The 14,876-nt window shown below is 38.1% G+C and overlaps 1 protein-coding gene and 1 long non-coding RNA gene across 6 annotated transcripts in view; one reads left to right on the top strand and one right to left on the bottom strand.

Moving 5' to 3' along the window:
• LOC120370371 overlaps positions 1–14,876 on the bottom strand; it is a 61,707-nt gene that overhangs the window by 25,786 nt on the left and 21,045 nt on the right. The gene's annotated exons all lie outside the window — the stretch shown is intronic.
• Positions 1–14,876, top strand: part of BTBD8 (BTB domain containing 8) — a 67,101-nt gene that overhangs the window by 41,982 nt on the left and 10,243 nt on the right. For all 5 annotated transcript variants that reach the window (XM_039484956.1, XM_039484955.1, XM_039484953.1 and 2 more), the window contains 7 exons: positions 2,827–3,009; positions 3,819–3,956; positions 5,459–5,588; positions 11,928–11,989; positions 13,114–13,750; positions 14,102–14,189; positions 14,717–14,856. In XM_039484956.1, the coding sequence (XP_039340890.1) occupies positions 2,827–3,009; positions 3,819–3,956; positions 5,459–5,588; positions 11,928–11,989; positions 13,114–13,750; positions 14,102–14,189; positions 14,717–14,856 (1,378 nt within the window). The remainder of the gene's footprint in view (positions 1–2,826; positions 3,010–3,818; positions 3,957–5,458; positions 5,589–11,927; positions 11,990–13,113; positions 13,751–14,101; positions 14,190–14,716; positions 14,857–14,876) is intronic.

Here is a 14,876-nt window from a genome sequence, read left to right as displayed (position 1 = left end):
GTTTTTAGCTGGGTATGATTTCTCCTGTGCAAGCACTGTAGAGTCAGCCATAGTGTGTCTTCTGATGACCCCCACATAAGCCCTGGAGTAAGGTGTGTGATGGGGGCAAGGTGGGAGGGATGGAGTTGCAGCATGCAATGCTGCAGAGATTCTGGGCAGTGCTGAGGCCCATCGGGTGATCCTGGGCAGCTGACAGGCCTGTGGAATCCTCTCCAGCCCCAAGAGCAGCCAGGATTGAGAGGACACAAAGGTGGTTTAAAGCCATCTTGCCCCCATCCTGTTCCTGCCGGGCTGAAAGTTCTGGGCTGTGCCTCTTAGCTGAGGTCTAGTAAGGCTTCACAATCATGGAGTTGAAAAATAAATCAACATGCTTCTTCCACTCTCTTTCTGCCTCCTGACAAACTGTATGTGGCATCTATTCCCAACATTTCCTGAGACTGAAAATTCTCTAGTGGCCTATCGGGTTTTGCATATTTTAAAAACTGCAAAAATGTTAAGGCTGCTTGGCAACACAGTCTAATATTTATAGATATTTATTTTACTTGAGCTATTATATTTTACAAAAAACTTTTTATGCTGTGCATAGTACTTTTCAACAGTTATACCCAATCTGTAAATCTGAGTTTATTGGTTCTTTCATCTGTCAATCTTGGACATTTTAAGTTTAAAAGCCAATTAAATATAATAATGGAATGCTTTCTTCTGATATGCACAATTTCCAAATGTACAGGTGTGAGCTTGAGTAGAATCGCAACTGGCTTTGTGAACTTTCATTGAAACAACATTAAAGGCAGCAGAGAAGCAACAAATTTTCCAAAATACTGAGCTTTTTCTCTTGCTCTTGTATAGCAAATCTTGAGAGGAGTGTGAGGTGTATATGGAGAAGTAGACTTGCAGTGGAGAGACTTTGATGAAAAGCCGCAAAGATTGGTACAAGAAACTAAAAACTTCTAAGTATGAGTGCCATTTAAAACCACATTAAGGGCGCTTATCCTGGTATCCTAACAAACAAGTGTTTGGAAGCAACCATTTTTTAGAAAAGAAAAGAAAGAAACTTCCTCCTAAAACAAAACTATAGTTGTTCACAGTTCTCTCTTACCCTAGAGAGAGATAGGCCCAGTCCTGTAAAGTGCTGATTTAACTGGATGCTGTGGAGGTATTTCATATTTCACTAGAAGTGCTTAATGGGCATTGTGGGCACTCAGCACCTTGCAAGAAAGAGGTAGATGCTCCTCATCTTGTGAGTAAGGACCTGATCCTCCACTATTAAAGAGACTTGTAATTGAGCCAGTGGGAGTAAGATTGAACCCTAAGTGCATGCTAATCCTTTATTTACACTTATATGCACATATGAGAAATAGGCTTTGCCCATAACAAATGTAAAAATAGTTGAGCAAGGACTTACAGGAAGTATACTCCTAATTGGAATATACACAGAGAAAATACATGCTGTGTTTTTCTTTCTCTGAGCTGAAAGTACTCAAGCTTTCTTGGTAAGTGTGAATTTGAACTTGTAACACTTTTGTCATGTATTTAGTTGAATTTAGTGCTTTTCTTTTCTATAGCAATCTAACTAAGATTAACCAAGTTTCAGCTTTTTAAACCATCAGTATGTTTTCTCTTTCCTACATTGTTTTTCACTAATTTGTCTTTGCTTTCTCATGATGAACTCTCATTCCATAACAATTAGGAAACTAACGAGAACTAGAAATTTTGATTACTTTACAGGTTTACTGCTACTTTGTTTCCATTAGGAAGAATACACAAGACCCTCCTTGTAGAAAACAGTTTACTTTTGGCAGCATTTTTAAACCAAGATAACGGGGGTGGGAGGGGTAATAAAGCTTATTGAGCATATTGTATAATTTATCAACTGACCTGGGAGGTCCCATGTAATAGATCTTTTAATCCCTTTTACTTTGGTGGATAATGATAAATTGTTAATTACTTTTAAGGTGTGAGTTGGCAGGTGGTGATATGGTCAAAGTCACAGTATAACTAAATTAAAGGGACAGAATATTAGGCAACATGGGGAGGGATAGCTCAGTGGTTTGAACATTGGCTTGCTAAACCCAGGGTTGTGAGTTCAATCCTTGAGGGAGCCACTTAGGGATCTGGGGCAAAAATCAGTACTTGGTCCTGCTAGTGAAGGCAGGGGGCTGGACTCGATGACCTTTCAAGGTCCCTTCCAGCTCTAGGAGATAGAATATCTCCATTAATTTATTTATTTAATTATGTTTAAAACAAATAAATGCCACATGGATCAGCTCACTCCTTCCTATGGAAAACTTGGGGATGGGGAGGCTAAGTGAAGATAAAATTCTGTGAAGTCCAACAGTTGCTTCATTGGACAGGGTGCAGGAGGCTCTGGCAATGTCTCCCAGCCATGTAGAACTCTCCCTGCCCCTTATGTCAACATGGCTATCACACTCTCGTGTGACTTAGTATTATCCTTTCCATTTAACTTTCCTATGAGATTCCCCTTACTAGTTTAGTGGTTGGCATTTGTTTGTGAATCTGCCTTCTCTCTAGGCAGCAAAATACAATGATGAAAAAAGGGAAAATATAATAAAATCCCATTATGAAAACATTCTCCCCTAGCATCAGCAGAGAATAGAAATAATTGAACCCACCAGACTTATTAACTTAAAAAAGGGTAGTGAAGTACACTAATATTAAAATCCAAATACAATTAAGGTAAGTGAAATTAATAGTAAGTGTAAGTGTTCAGTAACTGAATAGGAGCTATTTGAGAAACAGCATTTTTTTGGGTGTCTACTCTATTAGATAACTATTCTAATATATATTAATTGCTTTTATTTTAAGAACCACAAGAATGCAGCTTCCCTTTTGATGGAAAGTGACCGGCTGCTCAGTAGTCTTCCCCAAGTGAAATGGTCTGAAACGGCTATGGCCTTGGCATCTAGGCTTCAAGAAGAATGCATAACATTTATTGTAACAAACTTCCCTCATATAATAGAGAGTGAAAGTTTTCATATTTTCTTGCAGGTAAAATGCTCACGAGTTATGTTCTACTTTTTTCAAAAGAAATGCATTGTATTATTACACTTCCTTGTATGGGAGTGGGTTCTTCCCAACAACTTAGGCTGTTAACTTACTCAGAATGATTTCAGTGTCACTTTACAAATAATTTTACATAAGAATTTAATATTAGGGCAGGGGTCAGTTATTAGGGCATAATTCCTTTGAAAAAATTAAGACTTTGATCCTATGTACAGTTACGTACTTCAAGTTGAGCAAGTGTGGGTAGTTCCATGAAGTCAAGGGTACTACTCTTGTGTGTAAAGTTAAGCACGTGCATAAACACATCATAAAGCATGTACAGGACCAAAGTCCAAGGTAGCAGCGCAGGCATGCCACAATGTCCATTTACTTTGAGTTGCAAATGTGCATCACTACTAAGGGTTAAGGTATTAATTGAAAGAGTTCCTTGCAGTATTTCCTGGTAAGAGCTTGTCTAATTTTACCCAGCACTGCATTTCCCTAATAAGACAAAGATTTGGCAAGGTGCTCTGATGCATCAAAAATTAAAAATGGATATATCAAAACTGCCCTTTTCTTCAGATTGGTATTCAGCTATAAATTCAACACCAGCTGCTTCTTCCTAAGATTTTGTTTGGCTAGATGATGAGATCTCAAAAATATTTGCAGCACCTTTTTTGTGTGGAGAGAAAGGTGGAATGAATAAATGGGAAACACTGAACACCAAAGTCACAATGATCACTTTCTGTTGGGTAGTATATTTTGTATGAAATACACGTTTATTTTAAATGACTCCCTTTTCGTTGTTTCCTTAGGCACAAGCAATGAGCAGCAAACCTGATCTTCTAGAACAAGTTTTAAAAGCAATTGAGAAAAACATTAGCATTGAAAACAGTTGCTTTCTTCTTATAGCTGTGGATACTTTGTTGAGCTCCACAAATGTGAAGGAAATGGTAGGTTTTGCAGTAGATAATAGAAAAAGAATAGCTCACAACACTTATTCAGTTATTTAAAAACTGTAGCTTTTTGATTGTTTGTTTGGCGTAAGAGTTCAAATCAAGTTATGCAATTTGGACTCTATGACCCTAATACTGCAGTTGGATCCATGCAGGCGGTCCATCACACCTGTGCAAAGTCCCGTTGAAAACATAGGACCTACTGGCATTTGTGTATAGCAGGGGTGGCCAACCTGAGCCAGAGAAGGAGCCAGAATTTACCAATGTACATTGCCAAAGAGCCACAGTAATATGTCAGCAGCCTCCCATCAGCTCCCCCACCCCGCTCTTAGTGCCTCCCACCCAACCGCAGCCCTGCTGATCAGCGCCTTCCCCTCCCTCTCCGCACCTCCTGATCAGCTGTTTCATGGTGTGCAGGAGGCTCTGGGGGGAGGAGCGAGGGCCCAGCAGGCTCAGGGGAGAGGACGGGAAGGGATGGAGTGGGGAAAGCCCCTGTGGCAGAGCCAGGGGCTGAGCAGTGAGCACCCCCCCCCCCCCCGGCACATTGGAAAGTTGGCACCTATAGCTCCAGGCCTGGAGTTGGTGCCTATACAAGGAGCTGCATATTAACTTCTGAAGAGCTGCATGTGGCCCTGAAGTTTGACCACCCCTGGTATAGAGCAACATTTAAAAAAAAAAAAAAAAAAAAAAGTCCTTAGCACTGCCTGTGGCAACACTATGTGTTCCAGGCTAGCAGCAATGACTAATAACATTGTGTGTGGGAAGGCACTATTAATGTTCACTACCATTGTAAATATGTGACCGAGAAAGAATATTTAAAAATTAAATAACCTTAAATTTACTCTAGGGGACAGAGTTTATTTTTAATTAATCTACTTTAAAAAAACACTTGAATACGAGGGTTGTGTTTGCTTTTTTTTTAAGCAAACTCTTCGGAGCAAGAACTGCATCTTACTATGTTTTTGGAACGTGCCTATCATGTTGTGAGTGCTACCACAATCTAAATAATACATTTTAAATGAAAATCGACTATGTCATGAGTGACATGTGAATGATAGGAGACACGGATTACAATTTATAATTTTACCTGCAAAAATTTTTAAATCTTTTCTTAAACTACTGCAATCAAGTGCTATTATAGACTTACTCAGTAAGAAAGTGAAAATTTAATCAGATACATTTTTGTCCCCAAGAGAATTTGACCTTGTAGTGACAGAGCTGATAGTAAAAAGCTCTGAAAGGATTAATTTAAAAAAGGAATGTGGTGGCTTGTGATGCTTTAGCTTCTGTGGGAGTGGCTTAGTTTCAAACTATAAAATTATGGTGGGGGGGGACAATAAGCCCTCATAAACAGCATCTGCATCTACTAGGTTATTGTAAAATATAAATGATGACATCATTGATCTATCTTAGGGAGTAAGTAGATTCTGACAAGAATAATGACTGGTTGCTATGACAATGTGCCTCTCACCAGCTGCTGATTTGTTACTTGAACACAGGGTTTTACGTGCAAGATCCAGGCTCTGCGTGATAAGCTGTGGATCTTCCTGGTTCAGTCTTTTTATGCTGTTCGTCACACAGAAAGCTGGAAGCTGATGAGACCAGATCATCAAGAGAAAATACAAGCAGGTATGCAAGCAATCAAGAACAGCTATCATTGTATAATAATAGTATCCTTAATATAAAAAATGTTGTTGGTAGTGTTGGGGGCTGGTAACAAACTATAGCATGCTTAAAACTGTGATGCTCTTGCTTTTAAAGAAATATTTTATAAATGAAAGCAAAGATAATATGCTTAGCCAGCTTCATGCCTGGAAATTATTTAACAGTGTTCTGTGAATATTTTCCTGGCTTTTATTTTTAGAGATATGAAAAATGGAAACATTATATGTAGATTACGTCTATTGTTTGCAACTATACAAAATTATTAAAAATATTGCAATAGGATTAAAGAAACCATTATCTATCTCCATTTTTAAGCAGATAAGCATTATAGGAAATTTAAATCTGCACAAAGCAGATTACTAATTCTATGAATTCAGTTTCTTTTTTAATCAGTTCATATTAATGTATAAAGATTGTATATCTCTTGCATAATATCCATCTCATGTGGACTGTGAATAAATGTAGATGGCTTGACTTTACAATTGATTGGTATTGTGATATTGTATGTGTTGCTGCAGCGAGCCCCCCCGGAAGCTGCATAGCGATCTCTTAAAATGTTAAGAGGCAGTACTTCAGCTTTAAACAAAAGGAGTTTGTGCTCTGAATGTTTCCTTATTTTCAAATATGTGGAATGAAATTTTGAGGGTGTGGAAGTGAAAATGGCTTCAGGGCCTTGGTTGAATATTTGCTTTGTGATAGTGCAGTTTTATAAAGGAAAAAATGTGAGACTCATTTAAATTTTCTTTAAAATTAGCTCATCTTTGATTCATAGTAAAAGGTAAAATATCTTAAATATTTTATTAGTGAAGACATTAAAATTGAGACTCTAATGAAAAATTGTACATGATTATAGATGGATTTAATTTTTTATCCCTTCACATGTTGGTTGAAAGGCGGACTATGTCTTTACAAGCCTGATTTAAGGGTGTTACTAAATTATGTTTGATTGCTACTTTCTGAAAAAGGCTCGTGATTTCATTCTTTATTATAAAGCACTTTAGTAATTTGGGGGGTTGCTTTCAGAAATAGAAGCATAATTTGGAGTACGTTTGGCATCTGATGTTCTTCTGTACTAGGGCTGTAAAGTAGTGCCTAGACCTGGGTTCATAAAGTTGGTGTAATTCAACTCTCCATCTTAACAGTAGGAAAGTTATTTTGTTTTGGGTTTTTCAGAGTTATATAGCATTAATTCAGCTCTGAGAGACTTCATTTTAACTGTAAACTATTAAGTTATGGAAAACTTTCAGTGTAGGTTTTTGTTCTATAAACAAAATGATGGTATTTTCCTAGAAGCATCTTAATTCTTACATGAGATTTGTTTAGGATCACAGAGGTCAAACAACTTTCATCTTGAGAAAATTTCAGGTACTACTGAATTCTGAAAAGACCTAACCTTTGTAGATTAATATCCTAGGATAGGAAATACACAAAATTAAGACAAGAAGGCACTGTCTTTTTCTCATTCACAGCATTTCTGTGTTCTCCTGGGCACAAGTTTATGGGAAAATTGTATTAATATATTGGTGTATGTTAATGTGCAGAGTCATCACTGAAAAAATATTATATCCCTGTGGTGCCATTTTCAGCATCTTGCCTTTTCTTGCAGGATTTCTATACAGCTAAATAAAGATGCTTTGTAGCAAATTCTTTTGTCATATTGTGTGCTTTGTCCATATAAATAAATAGTAGAATATAGCATGTAAAGAGTGAATGTTTATTTAACCCACTTTTCTCAGAATAGATAAATTTGCATCAAGCCAAAAGATGCATATAAACAAAAATAAATCTTTATCCCTTTTCTCTGTGTACAGTATTTACATATATCCTTTCTATATTGCACAACCGCTACAGATTTGAAGGTTTCATTGACTGATGCCTCCCAGACGTTATACAGAAAAAATATTTATTAGTAGCTTTATTATTTCAGTTATATAGCATTACACGCAGTGCTTTACAAACATGGATAAGATGCATTCCTTGCCCAGAAAAGCTTACATAATGTCCTCCAGATAACTTTAAAACTAACATGTATTGCCTCAAGAGGTAGTGTGTATATAATGGACATATGCAAATATGTGGAGACTACAGCTTTTGACAAAGAACATGAGAATGGGTCAAACCAATGGTCCATCTAGCTCAATATCCTGTCTTCTGACAGTGACCAATGCCAGATGCTTCAAAGGGAATGAACAGAACAGGGCAATCATCAAGTGATCCATCCCCTGTCATTCAGACCTCTATTGTATCCCCTTTAGTTATCTCTTTTCCAAGCTGAACAGTCTGTCTTTTTAATCTCTCATTTTATAGAAGCTATTTTGTACCCTTAATCATTTTTGTTGCCCTTCTCTGCCCCTTTTCCATTTCTAATATACCTTTTTTGAGATGGGGTGACCAGAACTGCACACAGTATTCTAGATGTGAGCGTATCATGGATTTATATAGTGGCATTATGATATTTTCTCTTATTATCTATCCCTTTCCTAATATTCTAGCATTTTTGACTGCCATTGCACACAGAGTGGATGTTTTCAGAGAACTATCCACAATGACTACAAGGTCTCTCTCTTGAGTGGTAACAACTAATTTAGACCCCATCATTTTGTATGTATAATTGGGATTATATATTCCAATATGCATTATTTTGTATTTATCAACATTGGATTTCATCTGCCATTCTGTTGCCCAGTCACTCAGTTTTGTGAGATTCCTTTTTAATTCTTTGCAGTCTGCTTTGGACTTAATGTTCTTGAGTAGTTTAGTATCAACTGCAAACTTTGCCACCTCACTGTTTACATCTTTTTCCAGATCATTTATGAATATGCTGAACAGCATCGGTCCCAGTACAGATCACTGGGGGACATCACTCTTTATCCTTTTCCATTGTGAAAACTGACTACTTATTGCTACCCTTTGTTTCCTATCTTTTAACCACTTACTGATCCAGAGACGACCTTCCCTCTTATCCCATGACTGTTAATTTGCTTAAGAGCCTTTGGTGAGGGACCTTGTCAAAGGCTTTTTGAAAGTCCAGGTACACTGTATCCACTGGATCACCCTTGTCCATATGTTTTTGACTCCCTCAAAGAATTCTAATAGATTGGTGAGGCATGATATCCCTTTACAAAAGCTCTGCTGACCCTTTCCCAACATATCATGTTCATCTATATGTCATTGTTCTTTACTGTAGTTTCAATCAGTTTACCTGGTATGAAAGTTAGGCATACTGGCCTGTAATTGCCAGGATAGTCTCTGGAGCCTTTTTTTGAAAATTAGCATCACATTAGCTGTCCACCAGTCATCTGGTACGGAGGCTTATTTATGTCATAGGTTACATACCACATTTAATAGTTCTGCAGTTACGTATTTGAGTTCCTTCAGAACTCTTGGTTGAATACCATCTAATCTTGGTGACTTATTACTGATTTAATTTATCAATTTGTTCCAAAACCTCTTCTGTTGACACTTCAATCTGGGATATTGCCTCAGATTTGTCACCTAAAAAGAATGGCTCAGGTGTGGGAATCACCCTCACATCTTCTCTGGTGAAGACCTGATGCAAATCATTTAGATTCTTGGCAATGTCTTGTGGGGGCCTGTTAGCACTTCGATCCTCCAGTAGCCCCACTGATTGTTTGGCTGGCTCACTGCTTCTGATGTAATTTAAAAAAATGGCTGTTTAATTTTTGAGTCTTTTGCTAGTTGTTCTTCAAATTCTTTTTTGGCCTGCCTAATTTTACTTTTACACTTGATTTGCCAGAGTTTATGCTCCTTTCTATTTTCCTCAGAAGGATTTGGCTTCTAATTTTTAAAGGATGCCTTTTTTGCCTCTAACTGCCTCTTTTACTCTGTTTAGCCACGGTGGCATTTTTTTGTGTGGTCCTCTTATTTTTTCTTTTTAATTTGGGATACACATTTAATCTGAGCCTCTATTATGGTGTTTTTAAAAAAGTTTACATGCAGCTTGCAGGCATTTCACTCTTGTGACTGTTCCTTTCAATTTCCATTTAAGTAGCGTCCTCATTTTTGTGTAGTTCTTCTTTCTGAAGTTAAATGGTACTGTGATGGTCTCTTTTGGTATTTCCTCCACCTCTTCCCATCCCCCCAAGACATTAAGGATGTTAAATTTAATTATATTATGGTCCTTATTACCGAACGGTTCAGCTATATTCACCTCTTGGACCAGATCCTTTGTTCCACACAGGACTAAATCCAGAATTCTCTCTCCCCTTGTGGGTTCCAGGTTTAGCTGCTCCAAGAAGCAGTCATTGATGGAGTCTAGAAACTGTATTTCTCCTGAGGTGACATGTATGCAGTCAGTATGGGGAGTCAGACTCATAGACTTTAATGCCGGAAGGGATCATCATGATCATCTATTCTGATCTCCTGCACATTGCAAGCCAAAGAACTACACCCACTCACTTCTGTAATAGACCGATAGTCTCATCCATGCATTGATACCCTGCAGTTCTTCCTATCTAATTGGCCCTGCACATGGAACTGGAGGCATTTCAAAGAATGCTACCATGAAGGTCCTGGTCTTTAATCTCTTACCTAGAAGCCTAAATTTGACCTGCATGACCTCTCTCCTGCCTTTCCTTATGTCACTGGTACCCTATCACCACTGCCTCCTTCCGAGCACTGCACGTACGCCTGTCTAGATGTCTTGAGAGATTCACAACCTCTGCACCTGCCAGGCAGTTCACCAGTGGTTCTCTTGGTCATCACAAACCCAGCTATTCGTATTTCTAATTGATCAAATCCCCATTACCTGTCTCTTACTAATAACTGGGATTCCCACCATCCCCTCTCCCACCCCCCCCCCCCCACCACTGAGAGGTATTCTCAGTGCAAGAGGATACCATGACATCATTTGGAAAGAGGGTCTGAACTATAGGATTATTTCCCTCCGCTCCAGTTTGATGATCTCCTTCCTGGAGACTTTCCTCCTCCTCCTCAACAGCACAGAGGCTGTCAGACTGGGGGTGGAACCACTCTAATATGTCCCAGAAAGCCTCATCTATGTACCTGTTAGTCTCCCTTAGCTTCTCCAGTTCAGCTACTCTGGTCTCAAGAGTCCGTACTCGTTCTCTGAGGGTCATGAGCTCCTTGCACTGAATATGCCACCTGCCCACAAGGCAGGTAATCATGCATGCTGCATTCAGCAATAAATTGGATAGCCCCAACTCTGCTGCTGGACTTCTGCCTGCATTGTTTTTACTCTTGCAGCTTTTTTTCCTTTTTTCTTTTGGAGGGCAGGGGGATGGGGGTGGTTATTGGCTTAAGTTTAGAGAACGTTGGGTGTATCTAACTCTCACGCTTCCTCTCTAAATTCTAGGCTTGTCTACACTACCCGCCGGATCGGCGGGCAGCGATCAATCCAGCAGGGGTTGATTTATCATGTCTAGTATAGACGCGATAAAATTGACCGCTGAACGCTCTCCTGTCGACTCTGATACTCCACCAGAACGAGGAGCACAAACGGAGTCGAAGGGAGGGCGTCAGCTGTCGACTTACCACAGTGAAGACACCGCGTGAGTAGATCTAAGTACGTCAACTTCAGCTACACTATTCACGTAGCTGAAGTTGCGTATCGTAGATCAACCTTGCGTGGTAGTGTAGACAAGCCCTCCCTTGCAAAACTCCCCTTGTCACTTTTGAGCTTGTTTTTTAAACCCTTGTTCTCCCTGCTAGTCCTGCTCCTTGGTCAATGCTTAATGGATTGTAACGGGATTAGGAATCAAAATTTCCTTAAGAAGCTCTCAGCCTTGCTTAGCAGGCCACTAGGCTCAGCACATGCCCCCCAAGCAGACCACACTATATACTACAGTATATTGTTTAGTTGTTTTAAGAGAATAGATCTTTTATTTCAAATAGATGATGTTAGTATAAATGTATAGGTGATTAGAACTAATTGAAAGTGATTGTTTTTGCACATTCCTATACACCCAGGTTCTCAAAGTACACCCCAAAGATTTAATGAGCTACGTACATCAGAGGTATGGAAGTATTATCCTTGTTTTGTAGATGGGGAAACAGAGAAATTAAGTAACTTGCTCCAGGTCACATAAGAAGTCTGTTGCAGAGTTCATTACAGATATCGGATCTCCTAACTCTGAATCCTGTACTCTAGATACAAAAACATCCTTAGCCACTTAATGTTTTCCATTTTGCCAAAATAAATCTCCCTTGATTAGTTCTCTGGATCCAAAAGATAGCCAGCCTTATTCATGGAATTTTCTCTCTCTCTCTCTGTCTCTCATGCTGCCTTCCCACTGATAATAGCGATCCTTTTTCCCTATACAGCTGCTTTTGACAAAGGGGATGATCGAAGACTTGGCAAAAAACCTGTATTCACTAGTTCTCAGGTAAATGCTTAGATTCTTACAATTAAAAAAATCAGAATCCCATAAGGAGCAGTTATGTTTTTCATGCTTTATATTTTCAAACTAATATAATGTGTTGTGGTCTGTGTTTACTAACTACTGGTAGTTAATCTTCAGCAATCACATTTTCCTTGTAATTCTAGTTGAGCTAGTATTTTATCCATAATCTGTGATGTCTGTTATTAGAGCATTTTAGATTTTGATGTGGGTTAGCACAAGTCCATGCTTTCAAATAGTTGGGGCCAAACAGAAGACAGGACTTTGTGTTCAGACGTTATTGCACACTTCCCTGTTGGTGTACAATAATAAAGCTGTGATCTCAAGTTTGGAAGAAAGGGTGGTCTGCTACTGAGCTAATGGAGCTGTTCCACTAGCTCAAGCCACCACTTAACTCGGTCTGTTATGCTCCTCATTAATCTGTTGCTGTGAAACAGCTTTTCAAAGTCATCAACAGTCCATGTATCTGAGAATCATGCCCAAAGTGACATTGCTGTTTGACAGAAAAGGTACTGTTATAGGGGTTAATGTCCAAGGATATACATTACTATTCACTTTGTTACTAGTTAGGTTATATTTTTATAGGCTTAAATCTTAACACTAAAAAATACCTTTACCTGGGAATTCTGAACCCTTATTTGGAAGATATACTGTTTTGTAATGGTTGAAAGCTTCCCATGTCATATGTATTTTAAAATAATGGCAGTCTTCATGATCATAGGGAATCGAATATTGAATTCCCAGTTTGAAAGTCTAAATATAACCTATAAAATAAATTAATCTTTCCAACAGGAACTAATTGTATAAAGAAGTAAAGATTATACAGTATTGTGTCCAAACTAAAGGACAAGGTTTTGCATAGGCATTTCTTGTACCCTCTGACTCAGATCTGACTTCAATAGGGGACGTAAAGGGAACTGGAGTTAGTACTTTGCTGCCTTTCAAGCACTCTATCTGAGCTCCATGACTTGGAAAATTAATTTTATTTCTTCCTCCCAAACTCTAATTTTAGTGCTAGATTTATGCGAAGCTTCAGGAGTACCTGTGTTTCAGGAGCTAAAGATTATGCGTGATTTATTGTGTTGCTAAATGTCTTCTGTTCTTTCCAGCTAAACAGACGCATTACTGACTCTGTTGATATAAAGCACACTTCCTGGAAAGTAAAAGGCAAGAGAAATTATTGTGGCAGTTCCTTCACTAATCAGGATAAAATGAAATCTGATGGATTAGGAGCATCTGGACATACATCAAGTACCAACAGAAACCCTGCTAATAAGACTTCAAAACATGATGACTTAAAGGGAAAAGATAGTAAGAAAACAGTTTCCAAGATTACAAAAGATTCAAAAACTGGGGAAAAAGTTGCTTCACCAAAGGCTAGAGCTGTCATAAAGCCAAAAATAGAAAGTAATGGAAATGCTAAGGCTGAAAGCTTGATTACCAAACAAGATTCAGAAAGGTCATCATCTGCAAGTGGGCAAAAAAATTCTGGAAGTGGAAAAGGTGTAAAAAATCAGGAAGGAAAAAGTTCAGGTGCCAGACCTAAAGTACTTACTGGAAGCCCAAGTGTGCAAATCAAAACAAAGCCATTGAAGAAAACCACAGGGAAAGAATCACCCTCTCTAGTAACAGAGACCGGAACTTTCAGCAAGTTGTCAAACTCAAGTACAGATTTACAGATTTCCAATGAACAACTAGATGAACCCAAAGAGGATAAACCAGTAGATGAAGCAAAAAAACATAACGGTAATTAGAGACCCCTTCTGACTTGCCACAGGCAGGTCATATGCTGGAAAACAGCCTGGAGAGTTCCAAAAGTTCTAGTCTAGATGGTTATGACCCTGCACAAGCATATTTTAAAAATAAATATTACAAAAAGTAATGCTAAAATGCCCATGTATTAATGGCTCTAACTCAAATGTTATGTAATTTGAAAAAATATGTGCGTATACAAGACAGCACTATAAAAATCTCAATTCTTCCAGTTTTGGCATCTATGCTGTTTTCAGTATCTGACCATTATACGTTAATATTTCTTTTTAGGTATTTGTATATCATACATTTTATCCTATAACTAATCTTTAATTTTGCTTATAGCAATGAAAACAAAGTCTGTTTTGAAGATGACTAATGGAGCCACCAACAAAAAAGCTAGTGAACTTGAGACTAACATTACAACAAATAGGTTTGTTGAAAATCAAAATATTACTTATAATTTTATACTGGGTTTTTAATTGCTTGATTAAATGTAATTGTCATTTAATCAACGTGTTTTTAAACCTAAGAATTTTTCAGAATGTTTGTCTATTTCACATTGTTAGTAAGAAAGTAGAAATAACTGTGGACAATATTCTTGTGAAGATAGCATTGTTTTGCCTCTGGGTTTGGGTTGTTTTAGCATTGTTACAGTAACTCTGCAGATCTGAACAATTATGTGACTGAATCCTGGAAAGTGCTGAGAACTCTACATAGCCTCTGAAATAGCTTAGATGAAGCTACAAAATCAATGGAAGATGAGAGGAGTTAGTAGTACCTTGGAGAAACAGGTCCCTAAATATATTGTTTGTTTTCAGGAAGAGGAAAGTCGTTTTACATGGCGCATATTGTGCTTTCCATGTTAAAATATATAGAGTACTACTGATTATATAAACGAGTTCACTTTTTAGATGTTAAACTTGCAAGTAATGCAAGCAGTATCTTTTTCTCTCATAGTGTGACAAAAAAACCCACTGGAAAAGGACACAATGAACAAAGTCCACAAACTGTTTTGAAGAAAAAGGGAAATGTGAGTGGCAATTCTGCAGCTCAGCAGAAGACAAAGAATGTACCAGCTAATGTTGCTAAAAACCAAGGTAGAATTAAATGGCACTAA

Source organism: Mauremys reevesii, linkage group 8, assembly GCF_016161935.1.
Source record: "Mauremys reevesii isolate NIE-2019 linkage group 8, ASM1616193v1, whole genome shotgun sequence".
NCBI lineage: Eukaryota > Metazoa > Chordata > Testudines > Geoemydidae > Mauremys > Mauremys reevesii.
Note: the sequence above shows the minus strand (reverse complement) of the source record. Positions and strands in the feature narration are given on the sequence as shown.